This window comes from Taudactylus pleione, unplaced genomic scaffold, assembly GCF_031769625.1.
Source record: "Taudactylus pleione unplaced genomic scaffold, aTauple2 ptg000571l, whole genome shotgun sequence".
Lineage (NCBI taxonomy): Eukaryota > Metazoa > Chordata > Amphibia > Anura > Myobatrachidae > Taudactylus > Taudactylus pleione.
In genome coordinates, this window is record NW_028284973.1 from 7,449,473 (window position 1) to 7,470,319 (window position 20,847).

Consider the following 20,847-nt stretch of genomic DNA (forward strand, 5'->3'; position numbering starts at 1 on the left):
CACTGGACACTATATAGTATCATAGAACGGTAACCCAGGCACTGGACACTATATAGTATCATAGAACTGTATATCCTGACACTGGACAGTGTATAGTATCATAGAACTGTATACCCTGGCACTGGACAGTATATAGTATCATAGAACTGTATTCCCTGACACTGGACACTATATAGTATCATAGAACTGTATTCCCTGGCACTGGATACTATATAGTATCATAGAACTGTATACCCTGGCACTGGACACTATATAGTATCATAGAACTGTATTCCCTGGCACTGGACACTATATAGTATCATAGAACTGTATACCCTGACACTGGACACTATATAGTATCATAGAACTGTATACCCTGGCACTGAACACTATATAGTATCATAAAACTGTATACCCTGGCACTGGACACTATATAGTATCATAAAACGGTAACCCTGGCACTGGACACTATATATAGTATCATAGAACTGTAACCCTGACACTGGAGACTATATAGTATCACAGAACTGTATACCCTGGCACTGGACAGTATATAGTATCATAGAACTGTATACCCTGGCACTGGACACTATATAGTATCATAGAACTGTATACCCTGACACTGGAGACTATATAGTATCATAGAACTGTATACCCTGGCACTGGACACTATATAGTATCATACAAATGTATACCCTGTCACTGGACACTATATAGTATCATAGAACTGTAACCCTGGCACTGGACACTATATAGTATCATAGAACTGTATACCCTGGCACTGGACACTATATAGTATCATAGAACGGTAACCCTGACACTGGACACTATATAGTATCATAGAACTGTATACCCTGGCACTGGACACTATATAGTATCATAGAACTGTATACCCTGGCACTGGACACTATATAGTATCATAGAACGGTAACCCAGACACTGGACACTATATAGTATCATAGAACTGTATACCCTGGCATTGGACACTATATAGTATCATACAAATGTATACCCTGGCACTGGACACTATATAGTATCATAGAACTGTAACCCAGGCACTGGACACTATATAGTATCATAGAACGGTAACCCAGGCACTGGACACTATATAGTATCATAGAACTGTATACCCTGGCACTGGACACTATATAGTATCATAGAACTGTATACCCTGGCACTGGACACTATATAGTATCATAGAACTGTATACCCTGGCACTGGGCACTATATAGTATCATAGAACGGTAACCCTGGCACTGGACACTATATAGTATCATAGAACTGTATACCCTGGCCGTGGACACTATATAGTATCATAGGGCCTGATTCAGAGCCGAACGCTCTGAATCAGGGCCCTCCTCCATGAAAGTGGAGCGGCCACCTGGCTGCTCGCATAGCTGTGGGTGACCACCCACAGCATATGCGAGCGTCCATGATGATGGTCGCGATGGTCTTGACCATCGCGACCATCGGGCTTGCGACGGAGACCCTGCGGTAGCAGAGACCCTGCTCGCTGCCGCAAGCCCTGGAGTGATTTTGGCTCTATCAGAGCCAAAATCACTCCCACTGACATCACTAGTGATGTCAGTGGGGCCAGCTTCAGACGGTAGGCGTTCCCATGGTAACGCCTCCGTCTGGCAGGCACGCCCCTGGCATGCCCACCAAAGGGGGCGTACTGTCAATCAACATCGACAGCACGCCCCCTTTGGTGCGAGACCCGGACCGATGGAGAGCCCGTCGCTCGCCGGGTCTCGCGCATTCGCACGACTGAGCTCCCTCCGTCATGCGCAGTGGGGGACCATCGACCTGCTTGCGAGCGTCCAGCGCTCGCAAGCGGGTCTGAATGACCCCCATAGAACGGTAACCCAGGCACTGGACACTATATAGTATCATAGAACGGTAACCCAGGCACTGGACACTATATAGTATCATAGAACTGTATACCCTGACACTGGACAGTATATAGTATCATAGAACTGTATTCCCTGGCACTGGACAGAGGGCCTGAGTCAGTATGGACTGCGATCGCAATAGCGATTATGCACGCAGTCTCACTGCGATAGTATGTTAATCCTCTGCAATCGCTATGCCGTCTCAGCACAACATAAAGATGCCCACCTTACCTTACACACTTCCGTAATACTAATACTGTAACTAAACCATCTGTAACATCGAGTAGCATCGCAGCCTCACGCACTCTTGCACAAGCTCTGACCTTACTCAGAACTTGTGCAAGTTACTTCATCGCACGCAGTGAGTACACAAACTGCATAGGGTATCGCAGTGGCTAATTTATGCACAACCTTGCAACGGCATCAAACACACTGGCACACCTGCGTTTCGCCGTCCACAACCCGTCACCTTCCACACACGACATTTCCTGTCAATCACTCTGGGTCTGCGTAGTCACTGTGATCGCAGTGGAGTGTTCGAACACGCGCATTGTGATCCATACACATGCACAGAACGCAACAATTGGCCAATTGCGTGCGTAATCGCAGTTGCGATCTCTGCTGAATCAGGCGCAGAGTGCAGTATCACAGTACAGTATCCCATGCAGGATTTGCAGTCCCGCGCACTTTTCAAACCCACAGGATTCCAGCGGGACTGAGATTGATCCTGCGTGGATCAGGCAAACAAAAGTGAAAAGACCATTTTTTTTCCTGCCGCTGTCCGTTGTTCATTGCTGGGGTGGAGCTACACAGGAGGGGTGGAGCTACACAGGAGGGGCGGAGCTACACAGGAGGCGAGGACAGGAAGACTATGCACTTCTCTGCTTTCCTCCATATTACTGTTATCCTGGGATGATGTTACAATATTTTTATAGACTGCGGCAAATTGAGTTTACCATAGGTTTATGGATTGCAGATGGATGCAGGGCCCGGGACTAGGGGTGTGCCAGTGGTGCCTACGCTCAGAGCCCTGTGGTCAGCACCGTCGCTGCCCAGCATCTGGGTAGTAGGGTGTTTTTTATAATGTAATCTAATTTTTTTTCTATGTGAATATACAGTATATGATAGATTAACATTATCTTTACCCTTCAATTATTATTTTTGTTTGAAACTGAGGAAAAAAAAATATTAATCTGTGCCTAACAGCTTACCAGGGGTGCAGAGAGTGGGGGAGCGGGTACTAATTACACCGGTTAGCTAGAGGGGCCCTGTGGTGCCTCAGGTCTTGTACCCCCCCCCCTCCCTCTTATCACACAGCCGCCCAGCACACGCATATTTAGGTTACCGGGCTACTCATCATCAGGGGTCTCAAAATGGATCCCCTGATATTCAGCAAACTTTGCTTCCGAGAACAAGCGTCCTATGGGAAGGAGTTCCGGGGATGCGAAGAGGGATCCGAGCAGATCCCTCCGCCGCCACCTCACTACCTCCCCGGCGGCTGTGTGGATGCGTGACCTCGGGTCACGCATGCGTAGCCGGGACAACGGGGAGGAGGTAAGTAACTCAGCTGCAGAAGTAGCTGCGATACTAACCGAGGGGACAGCTGCTTTTCAGAGCAGCTGTCCCCGCATCCGAGCAATGATGAATTGCTCTGGTGTCATGTTTCCTCCGCTGCAAATTGGATACTTCAGTATCCCTAAAGCGAGTTCAATACTTCATCAACGGAGGCCATACGGCCTCCGATGTTGAATAGGTCCCTCAAGCGTTACAACTACGCAATTAGACCACAAACTGTTCTTTGTTTAATTGGAAAAGTACTGTATGCAATTTCTGCTTTCTACTATTCTGAATTGCTTACTGCTTACTCGGAGAAGAACTGTATGCAATTCCTGCTTGTCCATTAATGCTATACTGAACTGCTTACTGTTTACTTGGAGATGAACTGTATGCAATTCCTGCTTGTCCATTAAATACTATTCTGAACTGCTTACTGCTTACTTGGAGAAGAACTGTATGCAATTCCTGCTTTTCCATTAATACTATTCTGAATTGCTTACTCGGAGAAGAACTGTATGCAATTCCTGCTTTCCCATTAATGCTATTCTGAATTGCTTACTGCTTACTTGGAGAAGAACTGTATGCAATTCCTGCTTTTCCATTAATACTATTCTGAATTGCTTACTTGGAGAAGAACTGTATGCAATTCCTGCTTGTCCATTAATGCTATTCTGAATTGCTTACTTGGAGAAGAACTGTATGCATTTCCTGCTTTCCCATTAATGTTATTCTGAATTGCTTACTAATTACTTGGAGAATAACTGTATGCAATTCCTGCTTTCCCATTAATGCTATACTGAACTGCTTACTGCTTACTTGGAGATGAACTGTATGCAATTCCTGCTTTCCCATTAATGCTATTCTGAACTGCTTACTGCTTACTTGGAGAAGAACTGTAAGCAATTCCTGCTTGTCCATTAATGCTATTCTGAATTGCTTACTTGGAGAAGAACTGTATGCATTTCCAGCTTTCCCATTAATGCTATTCTGAATTGCTTACTAATTACTTGGGAGAATAACTGTATGCAATTCCTGCTTTCCCATTAATGCTATACTGAACTGCTTACTGCTTACTTGGAGAAGAACTGTATGCAATTCCTGCTTTCCCATTAATGCTATTCTGAATTGCTTACTCGGAGAAGAACTGTATGCAATTCCTGCTTTTCCATTAATGCTATTCTGAATTGCTTACTGCTTACTTGGAGAAGAACTGTATGCATTTCCTGCTTTCCCATTAATGCTATTCTGAATTGCTTACTTTTTACTTGGAGAAGAACTGTATGCAATTCCTGCTTTTCCATTAATACTATTCTGAATTGCTTACTTGGAGAAGAACTGTATGCAATTCCTGCTGGTCCATTAATGCTATTCTGAATTGCTTACTTGGAGAAGAACTGTATGCATTTCCTGCTTTCCCATTAATGTTATTCTGAATTGCTTACTAATTACTTGGAGAATAACTGTATGCAATTCCTGCTTTCCCATTAATGCTATACTGAACTGCTTACTGCTTACTTGGAGATGAACTGTATGCAATTCCTGCTTTCCCATTAATGCTATTCTGAACTGCTTACTGCTTACTTGGAGAAGAACTGTAAGCAATTCCTGCTTGTCCATTAATGCTATTCTGAATTGCTTACTTGGAGAAGAACTGTATGCATTTCCAGCTTTCCCATTAATGCTATTCTGAATTGCTTACTAATTACTTGGGAGAATAACTGTATGCAATTCCTGCTTTCCCATTAATGCTATACTGAACTGCTTACTTGGAGAAGAACTGTATGCATTTCCTGCTTTCCAATTAATGCTATTCTGAATTGCTTACTAATTACTTGGAGAAGAACTGTATGCAATTCCTGCTTTCCCATTAATGCTATTCTGAACTGTTTACTGCTTACTTGGAGAAGAACTGTATGCAATTCCTGCTTGTCCATTAATGATATTCTGAATTGCTTACTTGGAGAAGAACTGTATGCATTTCCAGCTTTCCCATTAATGCTATTCTGAATTGCTTACTAATTACTTGGGAGAATAACTGTATGCAATTCCTGCTTTCCCATTAATGCTATACTGAACTGCTTACTTGGAGAAGAACTGTATGCATTTCCTGCTTTCCAATTAATGCTATTCTGAATTGCTTACTAATTACTTGGAGAAGAACTGTATGCAATTCCTGCTTTCCCATTAATGCTATTCTGAACTGCTTACTGCTTACTTGGAGAAGAACTGTATGCAATTCCTGCTTGTCCATTAATGCTATTCTGAATTGCTTACTAATTACTTGGAGAAGAACTGTATGCAATTCCTGCTTTCCCATTAATGCTATTCTGAATTGCTTACTAATTACTTGGGAGAATAACTGTATGCAATTCCTGCTTTCCCATTAATGCTATTCTGAACTGTTTACTGCTTACTTGGAGAAGAACTGTATGCAATTCCTGCTTGTCCATTAATGCTATTCTGAATTGCTTACTAATTACTTGGAGAAGAACTGTATGCAATTCCTGCTTTCCCATTAATGCTATTCTGAACTGTTTACTGCTTACTTGGAGAAGAACTGTATGCAATTCCTGCTTGTCCATTAATGCTATTCTGAATTGCTTACTAATTACTTGGAGAAGAACTGTATGCAATTCCTGCTTTCCCATTAATGCTATTCTGAATTGCTTACTAATTACTTGGGAGAATAACTGTATGCAATTCCTGCTTTCCCATTAATGCTATTCTGAACTGTTTACTGCTTACTTGGAGAAGAACTGTATGCAATTCCTGCTTGTCCATTAATGCTATTCTGAATTGCTTACTAATTACTTGGAGAAGAACTGTATGCAATTCCTGCTTTCCCATTAATGCTATTCTGAACTGTTTACTGCTTACTTGGAGAAGAACTGTATGCAATTCCTGCTTGTCCATTAATGCTATTCTGAATTGCTTACTAATTACTTGGAGAAGAACTGTATGCAATTCCTGCTTTCCCATTAATGCTATTCTGAATTGCTTACTAATTACTTGGGAGAATAACTGTATGCAATTCCTGCTTTCCCATTAATGCTATTCTGAACTGTTTACTGCTTACTTGGAGAAGAACTGTATGCAATTCCTGCTTGTCCATTAATGCTATTCTGAATTGCTTACTAATTACTTGGAGAAGAACTGTATGCAATTCCTGCTTTCCCATTAATGCTATTCTGAATTGCTTACTAATTACTTGGGAGAATAACTGTATGCAATTCCTGCTTTCCCATTAATGCTATTCTGAACTGTTTACTGCTTACTTGGAGAAGAACTGTATGCAATTCCTGCTTGTCCATTAATGCTATTCTGAATTGCTTACTAATTACTTGCATGCGATTATATAGGAAGTCTAAGCTATTTACTCATTTGTGTTTTGCTCAACTACTTTTTTGTAAAAGACATTTAGACGTCTCTGCAAAAGATCATTTGGCATTCTATAAACAGCATGCTGATCTGTTTATGCTTTCTTTCATTAGTTAATGCAGTATGTGTCCATAAAGAAAGTATATGCTATATTACCTCTAGGGTTAAACCTATAATCCTTTAATATAGCTTGGTATATTCCCTTAGGGAATCTTGTATTTTTTTTCACAACGCTATAAATTGTAAGCTAAGTTATTCTTTTGAAAGAAGAAGCTAAGGTGGGGAGAGAATTAACTGCATTTCTGGAAAATGATAGTATACTTTTGTGCTTTGTTCGGAAGAGAAATGTTTTACCTGCATCGCGGAACCCTGGGATGTGTAGCACCAGAGAGTTGGGTCATACAGACGTCCCAGAAGGTACATAAAAATTAGACTGATTCCAGCTCGGCCAGACTTCTTTCTAAATCATTTAGTTCCATTCTCCTTTGTGTTCATTTTCACTACTCTCTGGAAGCTTCTCTGGATTGCTCTGCTGAGTATTTTGAAAAGTATCATTCATTTGTTGCTTATGATATATTGCTTATCCTAAGACGTGCCTTGTGGGAAAAAGTTTCTTCCCATAATAAAAACTGAAGAGTCTTGTGAAACTAACTGGTTGCTCATTGGGTCTGTATGGAAGCACTATTTTGGCTTGCCTCTCTGATAAGGTGTGTGAGGAAATGGAGGTCAGGGAACCCAATACGATGCATTGAGCCATTACCACACCTTCAACCTGACTTATGCACAAACACCCACTAGTCACAAAGAAAATGGTAAAATAGTACCCGAGGTATTACAGGACAGTGTATTAGAATTTATAACTGGCATCAGGGACAACTTAATTTAATACACTGATACCATAATGTCCCTGGTTAATGAAGATTCACCACTGGTATCTGCTAGAGAAGTGGTATCAGTAGAGGTGATCAGGGTGATAGAGACAGAATGCAGATTATAGACCTGTACACAGTGGCACCAGACACCATACAGTATAATAGACTTGTACACAGTGGAACCAGACACCATACAGTATCATAAACCTATACATCATGGCACCAGACACTGCACAATATCATCTAGCTGCATACAGTGGCACCAGATACCATTGAGTATCATAGAACTGTGGGCCTAATTCAGACCCGCTGGCGAGCGCTGAGCGCTCGCAAGCGGGTCGATGTTGGCCCAGTGCGCATGCGCATGACGGAACCTGCTCCGTCATGCGCATGCGCGAGACCCGGATGGCGATGGGCAAGCTGTCGCTATGAGTCTCGCTACAAAGGGGGCGTGCTGTCGATGGTGACGTGGTGGGCGTGCCGGGGGCTTGGCTGCCCAGACGGAGGCGTTCCTATGGGAACGCCTACCGTCTGGGGCCGGCCCCACTGACATCACAAGTGATGTCAGTGGGAGTGCCTTTGGCTCTGATAGAGCAGAAAGCACTCCAGGGCTTGCGGCAACGAGACCCTACCACAAGGGTCTCATCGCAAGCCTGATGGTCGCGATGGTCTTGACCATCGCGACCATCTTTTTGGCCACTTGCTATAGCTGTGGGTGGTCACCCACAGCTATGCAAGCGGCCAGGAGGCCGCTCTAAAAAAAAGAGAAGGAGGGCACTGATTCAGAGCGAGCGCTCTGAAAGAGCGTCCGGCTCTGAATCAGGCCCTGTATACTGTGGCAACAGATACCATCGAGTATCATAGAGCTGTATACTGAATCACCAGATACCATAGAGTAGAATAGACCTGAACACAGGTGCACCAGACACGGTCCATACAGTATCATAGAGTTGTATACAGTGGAACCAGATACCATAGAGTGTCATAGAACTGTATACAGTGGCACCATATACCACAGAGTATCACAGAGCTGTATACCGAATCACCAGATAGCATAGAGTAGTGGTGGCGAACCCTGGCACTCCAGCTGCTGTGGGACTACATATCCCGGCATGCACTGCCCGAGTTTTGCTATTAGGGACTGCTAAACCTGAGGCATATGTAGTCCCACAGCAGCTATAGAGTATCATAGAGGTGATACAGAATGGGTATTTTTGAATAATAATATTAGTACAAAAATTAAACCACAAGTTTCTCCGTGAAGTGCTGTAAAACTGAGACCCGGACCTTGTTTTCATTTTATATCCCGTCCCCAGGGAGAGGAGAAGAGATAGGCAAAGGAGGTGGCTGCCATGGTGAAATAAAACGGGGGTGTGTGCTAGATTAATATTGAACACAATTATTGATCTGCCCTCAGCGGCGCTGGAAGATAAATGTGTCTTAAATGTTAGATCCGCACCAGATACCTGCCCTGTGTGCCTTCTTGCACTTAAGGATAACATTTCAGCAGCATAGTACATCTGTGCTCTATAAATGATATTAGGGCTTATGCCTGTGTCAAGGCTCAATACTAATGCACATTACAATACTTTGTACTACAAAAAAAACCTCAGATGTGATGAATTCTTTTTCATTTTTACTAGGCGAACCGCGATGAAGGACTCGACATAAATCAGGATCTGGCGGGCCAGGACGCCAAAAAGCTGTATGACGTGAGTAAACTTGCTGTCCCTGTTCCCACATGTTCCCATGATAAAGTTTTTGACGTAGATGGAGATACTTCCGTTGATGCTACATCATTGTAGTAGGCCTGTTAGCATCTGGGTTACGATGTATTGGAGGGGGTGGAGGAGTGACTCCACCCTCTCCCATACATCGTAACCCAGACCCAAAATAAACAGGTGGAGATATGTGCATGGAAAATAGAGGTCACCGCTCTTCTTAAATTAGAATATAATTATTAGTAATATTGCTATGGTAGCACGACAGGACACCAGCCCTTGCCACAACTCAAACACATGAAGCCAAAAGGGGGTGCCCTTCCACCCCTAGTGCATAGGGCTTGGAGATCTCTTCGTCCCTCTCCTGGAGATGCCGGGCTTCCCCAGAGACTCTCCCAGCTCTGCTGGCTCCTCCTCAGTGACTGGGAGCCGGGCGATGGACAATAACATCACAGTGCAGCGCCCGGGTTGCTGGTCACTGACATCGGGAACTTCATTTTGGTGTCACCCGCTTTGCTCCCATCTCAGAATCAGGACTGTTGTGTTTAACTTAATTACCATTTATTTTTGTACTATTCTATCTTTCATTTTTATGGTCCATTTTGCGGTTGGATATAATTCATTACCGGCAACACCTGAATATATTTTTTTCTCCAATCAATAAAATGAGACTGTCCTGGGGAACTCGGGAAGACTAATCATATTTTCGTAACCAATTTTAGGATTTCTGTCCCAAACCACACTAAAACACAAGTCAGAGGTCTGAGGGTTGTACAGGGGCTTCTTACAGGGCTAGTAGTAATTCTGAAATAGGCATCTTCATTTTTAAATGGTCATCTTGAGATTTTAATGATCTCCGTTAAATCATTGGGCTTGTTGTTTTCGTTTCCATGGCAACATTTTCTGCTTACAGTATGTGTTGTCTATGTCTTCAGGCTGGAGCAGGACGATGGGGCACAGATGAGTCGGAGTTCACTGTTGTCTTGGCAACAAGGAACTACATGCAGCTAAGGGCCACGTTTAAAGCCTATGAAATTGTAAGTATCAGGCAAGTAGGGAATCACTCCACAGCCAATATGCAGCCTGCAGGTGCCCAAACTGTGGTGCCCGAACACCTCAATCACTTTACTCACCAAACGTGTCTCATGGGAAACCTTTTAAAGAGGACAAGTGGAGCTGATGCCCATAGAAACCAGTCAGCTTCTAGCTATCATCTAGTACATTCTATAAAATGATAGGTTGAATCTGATTGGTTGTCCATTTGAGGGTGAGGGAGAGAGAGGGAAGGGGAAGAGAGATGTGGTGGAGGCGGGGCGAGTGACAACAGAAGAGAGATGGGGAGAGAGAGGGAAGGGGAAGAGAGATGTGTTGGAGACGGGGAGAGAAACAACAGAGGACAGATGAGGGGGAAAGAGTGAGGGACAGGGAAAGAGGGGGAGATACAGAGAGGGGGATTGAGAGAGAGAAGGGGAAGAGAGATGTGGAGGAGACGGGGAGAGAGACAACATAAGACAGATGACGGGGAGAGAGAGTGAGGGACAGGGAAAGAGTGGGAGATACAGAGAGGGGGAGGAAAGAGAAGGGGAAGAGAGATGTGATGGAGACGGGGAGAGAGACAACATAAGAGAGATGAGGGGGAGAGAGAGTGAGCGACAGGGAAAGAGGGGGAGATACAGAGAGGGGGAGGAAAGAGAAGGGGAAGAGATGTGGAGGAGACGGGGAGAGAGACAACATAAGAGAGAAGACGGGGAGAGAGAGTCAGGGACAGGGAAAGAGGGGGAGATATAGAAAGGGGGAGAGAGAGAAGAGGAAGAGAAATAAGGGGTAGAGAGAGTGATCGACAGGGAAAGAGGGGGAGATACAGAGAGGGGGAGGGAGAGATGGAAGGGGGTGAGAGAGAGACAGGATAAGGCAGGCGCAGAGAGAGAGAGAGATGTGGGCAGAGGAAGGAAAGAAAGCACTCACACCATTGGACACAACAGCTAGCAAACTGGGGAATGACGGTCCAAAAATACCAGTGTGTAGTGTATTAATGATTAAACTTAGTTTAATCATAGTACACATTGTAGTACTATCACAGTACATGTTGCATTTCCATTGTTTGTGGCGGGGTGTCAGTTTTTTAAATTAACTTTTTAGCAATTTTTTTTTCTTTTTAAACTCCATAAGGGGATTCTTTCCACCTTTACATACTAAACAGCATGCCCAAACATTACCTTGCTTGACAGTGACTTGCAGTATACTGTTGGAGGAAATGTAAACATGAACAATAGCCTCTCACTAGACCCAGGAGCTGATCCTCGTCTATGAACAATGCAGTGATATAGCCACTGAGGCAGACGGGGTGCAAATAACATCTTGTGACCCCAGTCACACAGTAACTAGCAGCTGCTAGTCAATGATTATACCACCATAGGAGCCAAAGGGTTAACCAACAGTTGTGTAAACAAATCAATATAAAATGACAATATTCTCAAGAAAGATTCAGCCGTTACTAAATGTGGCCGTCTTTCTCTTCTAGCTGCACGGGAAAAATATTGAAGACGTAATTAAAAGTGAATCATCCGGAGACCTGAAAAAAGCTTATCTAACAATAGGTAAACTTCAGTACAAACACTAGCCTGGTTTTCCCTATATTGTTAGTTTTGTTCTGATTTTTCTATTGTCTCTTACTGATCATTAAAGTTACCAGAGTTTCCTCATGCGGGTCTCATACTTAAGGAGACCCCTAAGTTAAGTTTAATATAAGAAAAATGTATTGCTGGCAAAATTGGGAGTAAAAGCTAGGATGTATTATGACCATACTTACATACTCTCCCGTACGTCCGGAAAACCACACAAGTCTTCCTGCAGCCCCTCAATGCCTCCCACATCTTGGGTGAAGTGGGCGGTCCGGATGGCTTGATGGCACAATACGCTCTGAATTACATCATTGTAGCGCCGCTCTACGCAAGGCAAAGCCGCAATTCCCAGCATTGCGAAGGGTTGCTGCTATTTCCTATGTGGCTAAAGGACCTCTGTGACGTATCCACCACGTGACCGCTGCAGGAGGCTGAACCGCTTCTGCGTTACCATCCACTAGGGCATAGAGGGGGAATATATATTTGTGGCGAGCGCAGCGAGCCACCGTGCCCGAAGCGTGGCGAGCACAGCAAGCCCGCGAGGGGACACTTTTGGTCCCCCGTTAGCAGCCCTGCCCCTCCCCCTTTCCGGCTGGGTCACGTGGGTGTGACGTCACAGGTCAATCAGCCTTATATAGTCTAGACCTAACCCATTGCGAAGTGTGGGGCGAGGCGACCATGATGTAATTAAGAGCAAATTGCCACAATGATGAACTCATATAGAGATCTGTCATCACCTCTATATTGCCTGTGCTATGCACCCCACACCTCCCACCTGGCAGCCTTAAAGTCAGCAACTATGTATTACATGCATGCCTACTCTCCCAGAGTTCATTTTTGTTTAACTCCACCTATTAGCTACAGACAGCTCTGAATAGGGAAACTTTAATCACAGCCACGTTGTACTTTGTGTGTTTCCATCATTATCGTGTCACATATATGTTCCGATTGCTGAGGGGCTATGTGTAGCTGCCCCTAATTACACTGTATGATATATTGCACAAGACTCCCACAAACTAATATCTCTATGAAGCAGCTTGGCTTGGATGTGCTATTCTTACTCATACCATACCTCCCAACATCTCAAAACCCCAAGGAGGGACAGGTCGCCCGCCAATGGCGCGTGCTGCCAAAAAGGGGTGAGGCTTATGGAAAAAAGGAGGATCCTTTGGAAAATGGGGCGGAGCCTCGCGGCTTCCCTGTTTTCTGCACTTTGGGGGCGTGCTTTGGGGGCGTGCCCAGCACTCTCTGAGATGCTGGGCAGCCCCCAGGCAGTACGTACGTACGCATGCGCACAGCATTCTCTCTCCTCCTGACCCCCGCTGCTCTGCTATGCAGAGCAGCGGTTTGTGCTCTCCCCAACTTGCCCCCCACCACGGGACACTGCAGCCCGCGGGTGGGACAGCGGGACAGTCCCAGAAAAACGTGACCGTCCCGTTGGATGCGGGACAGTTGGGAGGTATGCTCATACTATATGGTCCATCTATAAAATAAGGTTTTTTTACCCCTAAGTTTGGGATATAGCTATATTTGTTACATTTTGCAAGAAACATTATTTGGATGATTCTTAGGATTCCCTCATTGTATACAGCAGAACGTATTGGTCTATATATACTGTATATATTATATATATACTGTATATATATTATATAGATATTAGCAGCCCGTCAAAATGATGGGAAATTTGAACGATCAAACGGGTCACTTTTTGGTAATTTCTGCTCAACAGCTCGGGGGGCTGCGAGTAGAGATGTCAGCGCCGGCGGCTGTGCGTGCCCGAACGGAGCAACAATTGAATTGCTCCGTCGGGTGCCATCTAGCGGCTGCCGATGCATGACATGCGTGAATTCCCCCCCATAGAGGTGAAGAGCAGCGTTAGCCTTTTATATATTATATAGATACCATATCTCCCAACATATTGTGAGCCTAGATGAGGACAGAAGGGGCGGATCCAGGGGGCGTGGTTCATCAATGCAGTCTCACCTTCTACCCTGTAACTGTTCTCACTGCCCACTGCCGCTGGCCACTGTATAGTAGGTGTATAGCAGGGGGATAGAGGAGTCTAGCAGGGCCGTAGCCAGGGTGGTGCGGACGGTGCTGACGCACGGAGCGGAGCAGCCCTGAGGGCGGAACCGGCCGCCCATCACAATGTTCCAAGTGCCTCTGAACAAAGCCAGTGCAGGCTCAGTGTCTAACACTGGCCGCGCTCGCTGAGGGAAAGAGAGAAGGGCCGCAGGGAGGATGGTGCGTCTGGCTCAACAGCCGCCGCCCTCGCCCAGAGCCGGATTAAGGGGGAGCACAGGTGGTGAGTAACCCCGGGCCCCCTGGCCGTAGCTGCTCCCCCCAGCTCTAGCTGCTTCCCTCCCGTGAAAGGGCCAGTGCAGTGATTGTAACTGGTCATGGGCCTGTGTCTGCGCCACTGCAGTAACCAGAAGGATGCAGGCATTGACTACCGGGGCCGGAATCACGTTACACAACAGATGACTGAGGAGCCTGCTGTCACTGACGTAGCAATGAGGAGGACTCTGGAGGAGCAAGTAGAAGATCTATCATTCAGGTAAGTGAGGAAGGGGGAAAGCGTTTGAGGCTACAGAGACACAGGAGGGAGGGCTGAGGCTATTGGGAGACACAGGGGTTGAGCTGTGGGCTATAGACAGACATGGGGGCAGGGTTGAGGTTGCTGTAGAGACATGGGCCCTGATTCAGAGCCACTCGCAAAAAGCGAGCTCTCGCTCTGAATCAGGGTGGCCGTTTTTTAAAAGAAAAACGGCCTCCTGGCCGCTCGCTAAGCTGTAGGTGGCCAGGTGATGGTCGCGACCATCGGGCTTACGACGAGACCCTTGTGGTCTAATAGAGCAGGAAGCTCACTACTGACATCACGAGTGATGTCAGTAGGGCCACCCTACACAGCAGGCGTTCCTTCGGGAACACATCCATTTGGCCAGCCAGCCCCCCTCCCCGCCTACAAAATGGGGCGAGCTGTAGATCAACATCGACAGCCGCCCCATTTGTAGCGAGCCCCGGAGCGAGTGAATTTCGCACTCGTTCTGGAGCTTGCACACGCGTATTGCGTACGCCGCACATGCGCAGTGCCCCACCATAGCATAGCGCTAGCAAGCGGGTCTGAATCAGGCCCATGGTGTGAACTGAGGCTTAGGTCTAGAAGGAGATGCTTCACAGTGGGGGCTGTGTGAGGGGCCAGTGATAGCTATAAGTGGGGGCAGTGTGGGCTGTGATTGGGGCCAGTGATAGCTATAAGTGAGGGCAGTGTGGGCTGTGATTGGGGGCAGTGATAGCTATAAATAGGGGCAGTAAGACTGTGGGCTGTGATTGGGTGGTATAACATGTACAGTAGAAGGGGCACTCCTGTGTGGCGTAATATTTATAAGGGTCTTTATATGGCATAATGTGTAAAAGGGACACTACTGTGTGGCATAATGTGTATAAGGGGCGCTACTGTGTGGTTTAACATGTATAAGGGGTTCTACTGTGTGGCATGTGTATAAGGGGTTCTAGTGTGTGGTGTAACATGTATAAGGGGTACTACTGTGAGGCATAACATGTATAAAGGGGTTTGGGGTACTACTGTGCTGTGTATTGTGAATAACTAACACTAACGTGCGTTGTAATGTGACCTGGTATTTTTGTGTGGCCACATCCCATCCCGTGAGCCACGCCCTATCCCTGTTTAAAATATAGGGGGGGGGGGCACCATTGCTCTTTTTGGCACAGGGCACCAAAATGCCTAGCTACGGCTCTGGAGTCTAGTATTAGGGGACAGTGGCAGTAGGGAATTTGACTAGTGCTGTACACCTGTCACACCGTAATGCAGGTGTCCTAAGGTGAGCTCAGGGTGGAAAGAAACCTTCAGTGGAGCAGTAAGGCAATATTAATATCAGAGCAGCAAGTGAATAGATGCCATTTGCATGCACACAACATCTACACAGTAAAGGGGTGAGCCTGGGGCAGCCCAGCATCTTTGGGAGTGCTGGGCATTCCCCAAGTGTGATGGTAATGTGCCAAGAGACCACACCACCTTCCTGTGAGGGCATGTCTTCAGCGATCGCAAGTGGTCTCCATCGCAAATGCCCATCGAGAAAGTATGCATAAGCAATCACTTTACTTTTTACATTTCTTTTTTATTGGATCCCATGTTCCTTAATACATAATTAATTTGTTATTGCCACAATATGCGGCAATAAGAAATTTACTTATCAAGATTTTATTTAGGACATTGATAAATATGCACCCTAATCCAAACAGTCCCTACCCAGTGCCTAACTCTAACCCTCCCCCTAATGCCTAACCCCGCTACTTAACCCTATCCTCCCCCTAACACCCCGATACTTACCTTCAGGATACTGGTGGCGGGATCCCGACCTGTCGGGATTTCAGCGCCGTTATGCAGACCGTCAGCATCACGCATGCTGAGCTGCCGACTACATCCCCCAAATAATTGTTATAAAAGTGTATAGAGTTTTCGAAAGACGTTTGGTTTCAGATGTTATTTTTTCAACAAGTCATTCTGGGCATGTTTACAATTAAAAACACTTATAGCTATGGGGGCAGCAGTGCGAGCACTAGTTATACCCAGCGACGCATGACTCATAGACGGTACATGTGCCAGGAATTCTGTTTGGGAACTGACTTGCTAATGTGTCGGTGTGGTCTCACGCATGCCCTGCCCCGGTCCTGACCTGGTTCCTTCTGCGAAGGATCCCAGGGGAATTCCGATAATGTCTGGCTCTAATACTAATGTTGTCATTGTGTAGGACAGATACTGTAGTAGTTCAGTTTGATGAAGTGTTCTATGTTCACCCATCCACCCCAAATCCCTGACTTATGGTGTAAATCCGATTTGTTCAATCCGTGATTCTCCATCTGCTGTACAACTAAGTAGAACCCCTTTAACAAGCATGCTGGGAATTGTAGTTCTACAACAATGGGGAGCTATGGGTCAGGCAAGCTAGATGAACGTTATCACAAATGCAAAAAAGTGAGACCGCCGGTAACACGTAATAGTATAATAAAAATAATTTCTGCGCCACATTCTGAATATAATTTCTATAATAAGATTGTAAAATACCTTCTGATCCAAATGTCTAGGTTAGAGGACTCTCCCTGGATAATGGTTATCAGAATATAATGACTACACACTTTACTTTTAATATTTAGCATTTTTTTTTTAGAACAAATAATGGTTATTAATGGTTCCCAGTAAAGTTAAAATTTGAATCTACTCTTTCTTTATGTAAAGTGTCCTATAAAACTATACTTAGTACTGAATGATGTATTGGTGCAATGAAGAGTATGGAATCAGCAAAACGACGGTCGGGACGATCGAACATGTTTGATAATCAAATTAAACGAGCCCAACCGCTTTTCTGCGTTGAACGATAATCGTTCAGAACTGTTGTGCATCGTGCGGGTCTGAATGGCCGCTCGCATAGCTGTGGGTGACCATCCACAGCTATAGCGAGCGGCCAAAAAGATGGTCGCGATGGTCTTTGACCATCGCGACCATCGGGCTTGCGACGAGACCCTGCGGTAGGGTCTCACTGCCGCAAGCCCAGGAGTGATTTTGGCTCTATCAGAGCCAGTGGGGCCGGCTTTAGACGGTAGGCGTTCCCATGGGAACGCCTCCGTCTGGCAGCCACGCCCCCGGCACACCCACCAAAGGGGGCATGCTGTCAGTCACCATCGACAGCACGCCCCCTTTGGTGCGAGATCCGAAGCGACAGCTTGGCCGTCGCAGTCCGGGTCTCGCGCATGCGCACGACGGAGCTCCCTCCGTCGTGCGCATGCGCATTCAGCAAACATCGACCCGCTTGCGAGCGTCCTTTGCTCGCGAGCGGGTCTGAATGACCCCCTAAGTTTGCTCTGCATATTTAATGGTGAAAACATAAAGTGATAAGTAAGCACATAAATAGGTCATTGGTCTTTTGAATATAAGCACCTAATAAATCTATTTAGTACTACCACACATCACCTACTGTTGCAGGAAGGCTACGAAACAGGAAGGATCAAGGTAGCTATTGTAGTAAGTACGGCTCTGCACTTTCTCATAAACTGTTGCTTTATCACAGTTACATGTATCATAGGTAAATGCGAGGTGTGGGGGGGGGTTCCAGTTGGCCGGAAACCCCCACTTCCCAGACAGAAGTTAAAATCATGACCACAATTCATACATACCTACTCTCCTGAAAGTTGCGGGAGGCTCCCGATTTTTCAGGTACCATCCGCATCCCCAGAAGAGTAGGTACTTCTCCTGCATCCCACCCACTTCATAGTGAAGTGGGCAGGATGGAGAGATTTTTACGGGGAATATTCAGGTCTGCGAGTAGGGGGCGGGGCTAAAATGATGCAAATCGTTTCATTTAGCCCCTCTCTGGGCTTCTTCCGGGGAGGAGATTTATAAAGTCGGCAAGTATGCCACAATTGTTGTAGTATATAGTATGATTTTACTAGAGCCGCATCCAGAACATGTAGTATAAATAACGGAATGAAGTTGCAGTTTCTGCTACCAAGTCTGCTGTGTGTGTGTGGATCTGAGCGCTCATTCAGTGGGGGAGGGGCAGTGGCGTAACTAGGGCAGGCGGGGTTCGTGCCCTGGGCGCCGTTGGACTTCCAGCGCCGGTCCTGTGCTGCACGCCTGAGCCCGTTCCCTCCCCCTGAGCGCTTGCCCAATAGCGCCAGGAGGCGGGCTCAGGCTGTGCATAACACACGCATCGCCGCCAGCGCTGGCGGCGATGCGTGTGTTAAACATCAGCCAATAAGAGTCAGATAGACTCTCATTGACTGCTGCAGCACCCACTGCAAGAGCCGGACTTCCGTCCAGCTCCTGCAGTGGGTAATGGGACTGTCGTCATGACGTCTGTCCCAAAATGCTGAGCGCGCCCGCCCGGGCGGGAGCAGCGTCGCGACCAGGAGCAGAGATTCAGGTAAGTATATTTTTATAGATATATATATATATTAGGGGTGAGCGGGTTCGGATTTCTGAAATCCGAACCCCCCCGAGCCCCCCCGATCCGAGTCCGATCCGAGTCAGGCTCGACTTTTCCCGCCTGACTCGGATCTGAAATCGAGGCAAAACGTCATCATCCCGCCTTCCGAGTCTCGCGGGTTTTGGATCCTATATAAGGTACCCGCGTCGGCGCCATTTTCTCACTCGGCTGTGGACAGTGAAGAGGGAGGGTGGGAGTTAGGGCTGTGTAGTGTAGTGTAGTGTAGTGCTGCTGTTGTCCACTACTTCAAAGTCCATAGGGGCTGGCTGTGTTGTGCTGTGCTGCTGTTGTTAATAGGGGCTGTGTCCACTACTTCAAAGTCCATAGGGGCTGGCTGGACTGTGTTGTGCAGTCAGTTCTCCATAGGGGCTGTGTCCACTCCAAAGTCCTGTGCAGTGTCCCAGTCCTAAAGGAGTGCTGTAGTGTTGTCCAGGGGGTGCTCTGTCCATCAGGGGTGCTCCCCCCAAGTGCTAAAAAAATAATATATTTTCTGTGTTTGTGAATTGTGTGCGCAGTAGCCGCACGTGCATCAACAAAGTAGTGCCAAGCGTGCGCCTGTGTCATAAGTAAAGGGCCGGCTGGCTTGACCGTTAAAGGGTGCTGTAACCCCTGAAAGTACACTCCAGTCCAAACCAAAAAAAAAATATTTTCTGTGTTTGTGAATTGTGTGCGCAGTAGCCGCACGTGCATCAACAAAGTAGTGCCAAGCGTGCGCCTGTGTCATAAGTAAAGGGCCGGCTGGCTTGACCGTTAAGGGTGCTGTAACCCCCGAAAGTACACTCCAGTCCAAACCAAAAAAAAAAATATTTTCTGTGTTTGTGAATTGTGTGCGCAGTAGCCGCACGTGCATCAACAAAGTAGTGCCAAGCGTGCGCCTGTGTCATAAGTAAAGGGCCGGCTGGCTTGACCATTAAAGGGTGCTGTAACCCCCAAAGTACACTCCAGTCCAAACCAAAAAAAAAATTATTTTCTGTGTTTGTGAATTGTGTGCGCAGTAGCCGCACGTGCATCAACAAAGTAGTGCCAAACGTGCGCCTGTGTCATAAGTAAAGGGCCGGCTGGCTTGACCGTTAAGGGTGCTGTAACCCCCGAATGTACACTCCAGTCCAAACCAAAAAAAAAATTATTTTCTGTGTTTGTGAATTGTGTGCGCAGTAGCCGCACGTGCATCAACAAAGTAGTGCCAAGCGTGCGCCTGTGTCATAAGTAAAGGGCCGGCTGGCTTGACCGTTAAAGGGTGCTGTAACCCCCGAAAGTACACTCCAGTCCAAACCAAAAAAAAATTATTTTCTGTGTTTGTGAATTGTGTGCGCAGTAGCCGCACGTGCATCAACAAAGTAGTGCCAAGCGTGCGCCTGTGTCATAAGTAAAGGGCCGGCTGGCTTGACCGTTAAGGGTGCTGTAACCCCCGAAAGTACACTCCAGTCCAAACCTAAAAAAAAATTATTTTCTGTGTTTGTGAATTGTGTGCGCAGTAGCCGCACGTGCATCAACAAAGTAGTGCCAAGAGTGCGCCTGTGTCATAAGTAAAGGGCCGGCTGGCTTGACCGTTAAAGGGTGCTGTAACCCCCGAAAGTACACTCCAGTCCAAACCAAAAAAAAATTATTTTCTGTGTTTGTGAATTGTGTGCGCAGTAGCCGCACATGCATCAACAAAGAAGTGCCAAGCGTGCGCCTGTGTCATAAGTAAAGGGCCGGCTGGCTTGACCGTTAAAGGGTGCTGTAACCCCCGAAAGTACACTCCAGTCCAAACCAAAAAAAAATTATTTTCTGTGTTTGTGAATTGTGTGCGCAGTAGCCGCACGTCCATCAACAAAGTAGTG

General features: G+C 46.3%; 1 protein-coding gene across 1 annotated transcript in view; it reads left to right on the forward strand.

The window, feature by feature from the left end:
• ANXA13 (annexin A13) overlaps positions 1–20,847 on the forward strand; it is a 69,383-nt gene that overhangs the window by 26,706 nt on the left and 21,830 nt on the right. The window contains exons 7-9 of the mRNA XM_088453130.1: positions 9,322–9,390; positions 10,335–10,436; positions 11,921–11,996. Of these exons, the coding sequence (XP_088309256.1) occupies positions 9,322–9,390; positions 10,335–10,436; positions 11,921–11,996 (247 nt within the window). The remainder of the gene's footprint in view (positions 1–9,321; positions 9,391–10,334; positions 10,437–11,920; positions 11,997–20,847) is intronic.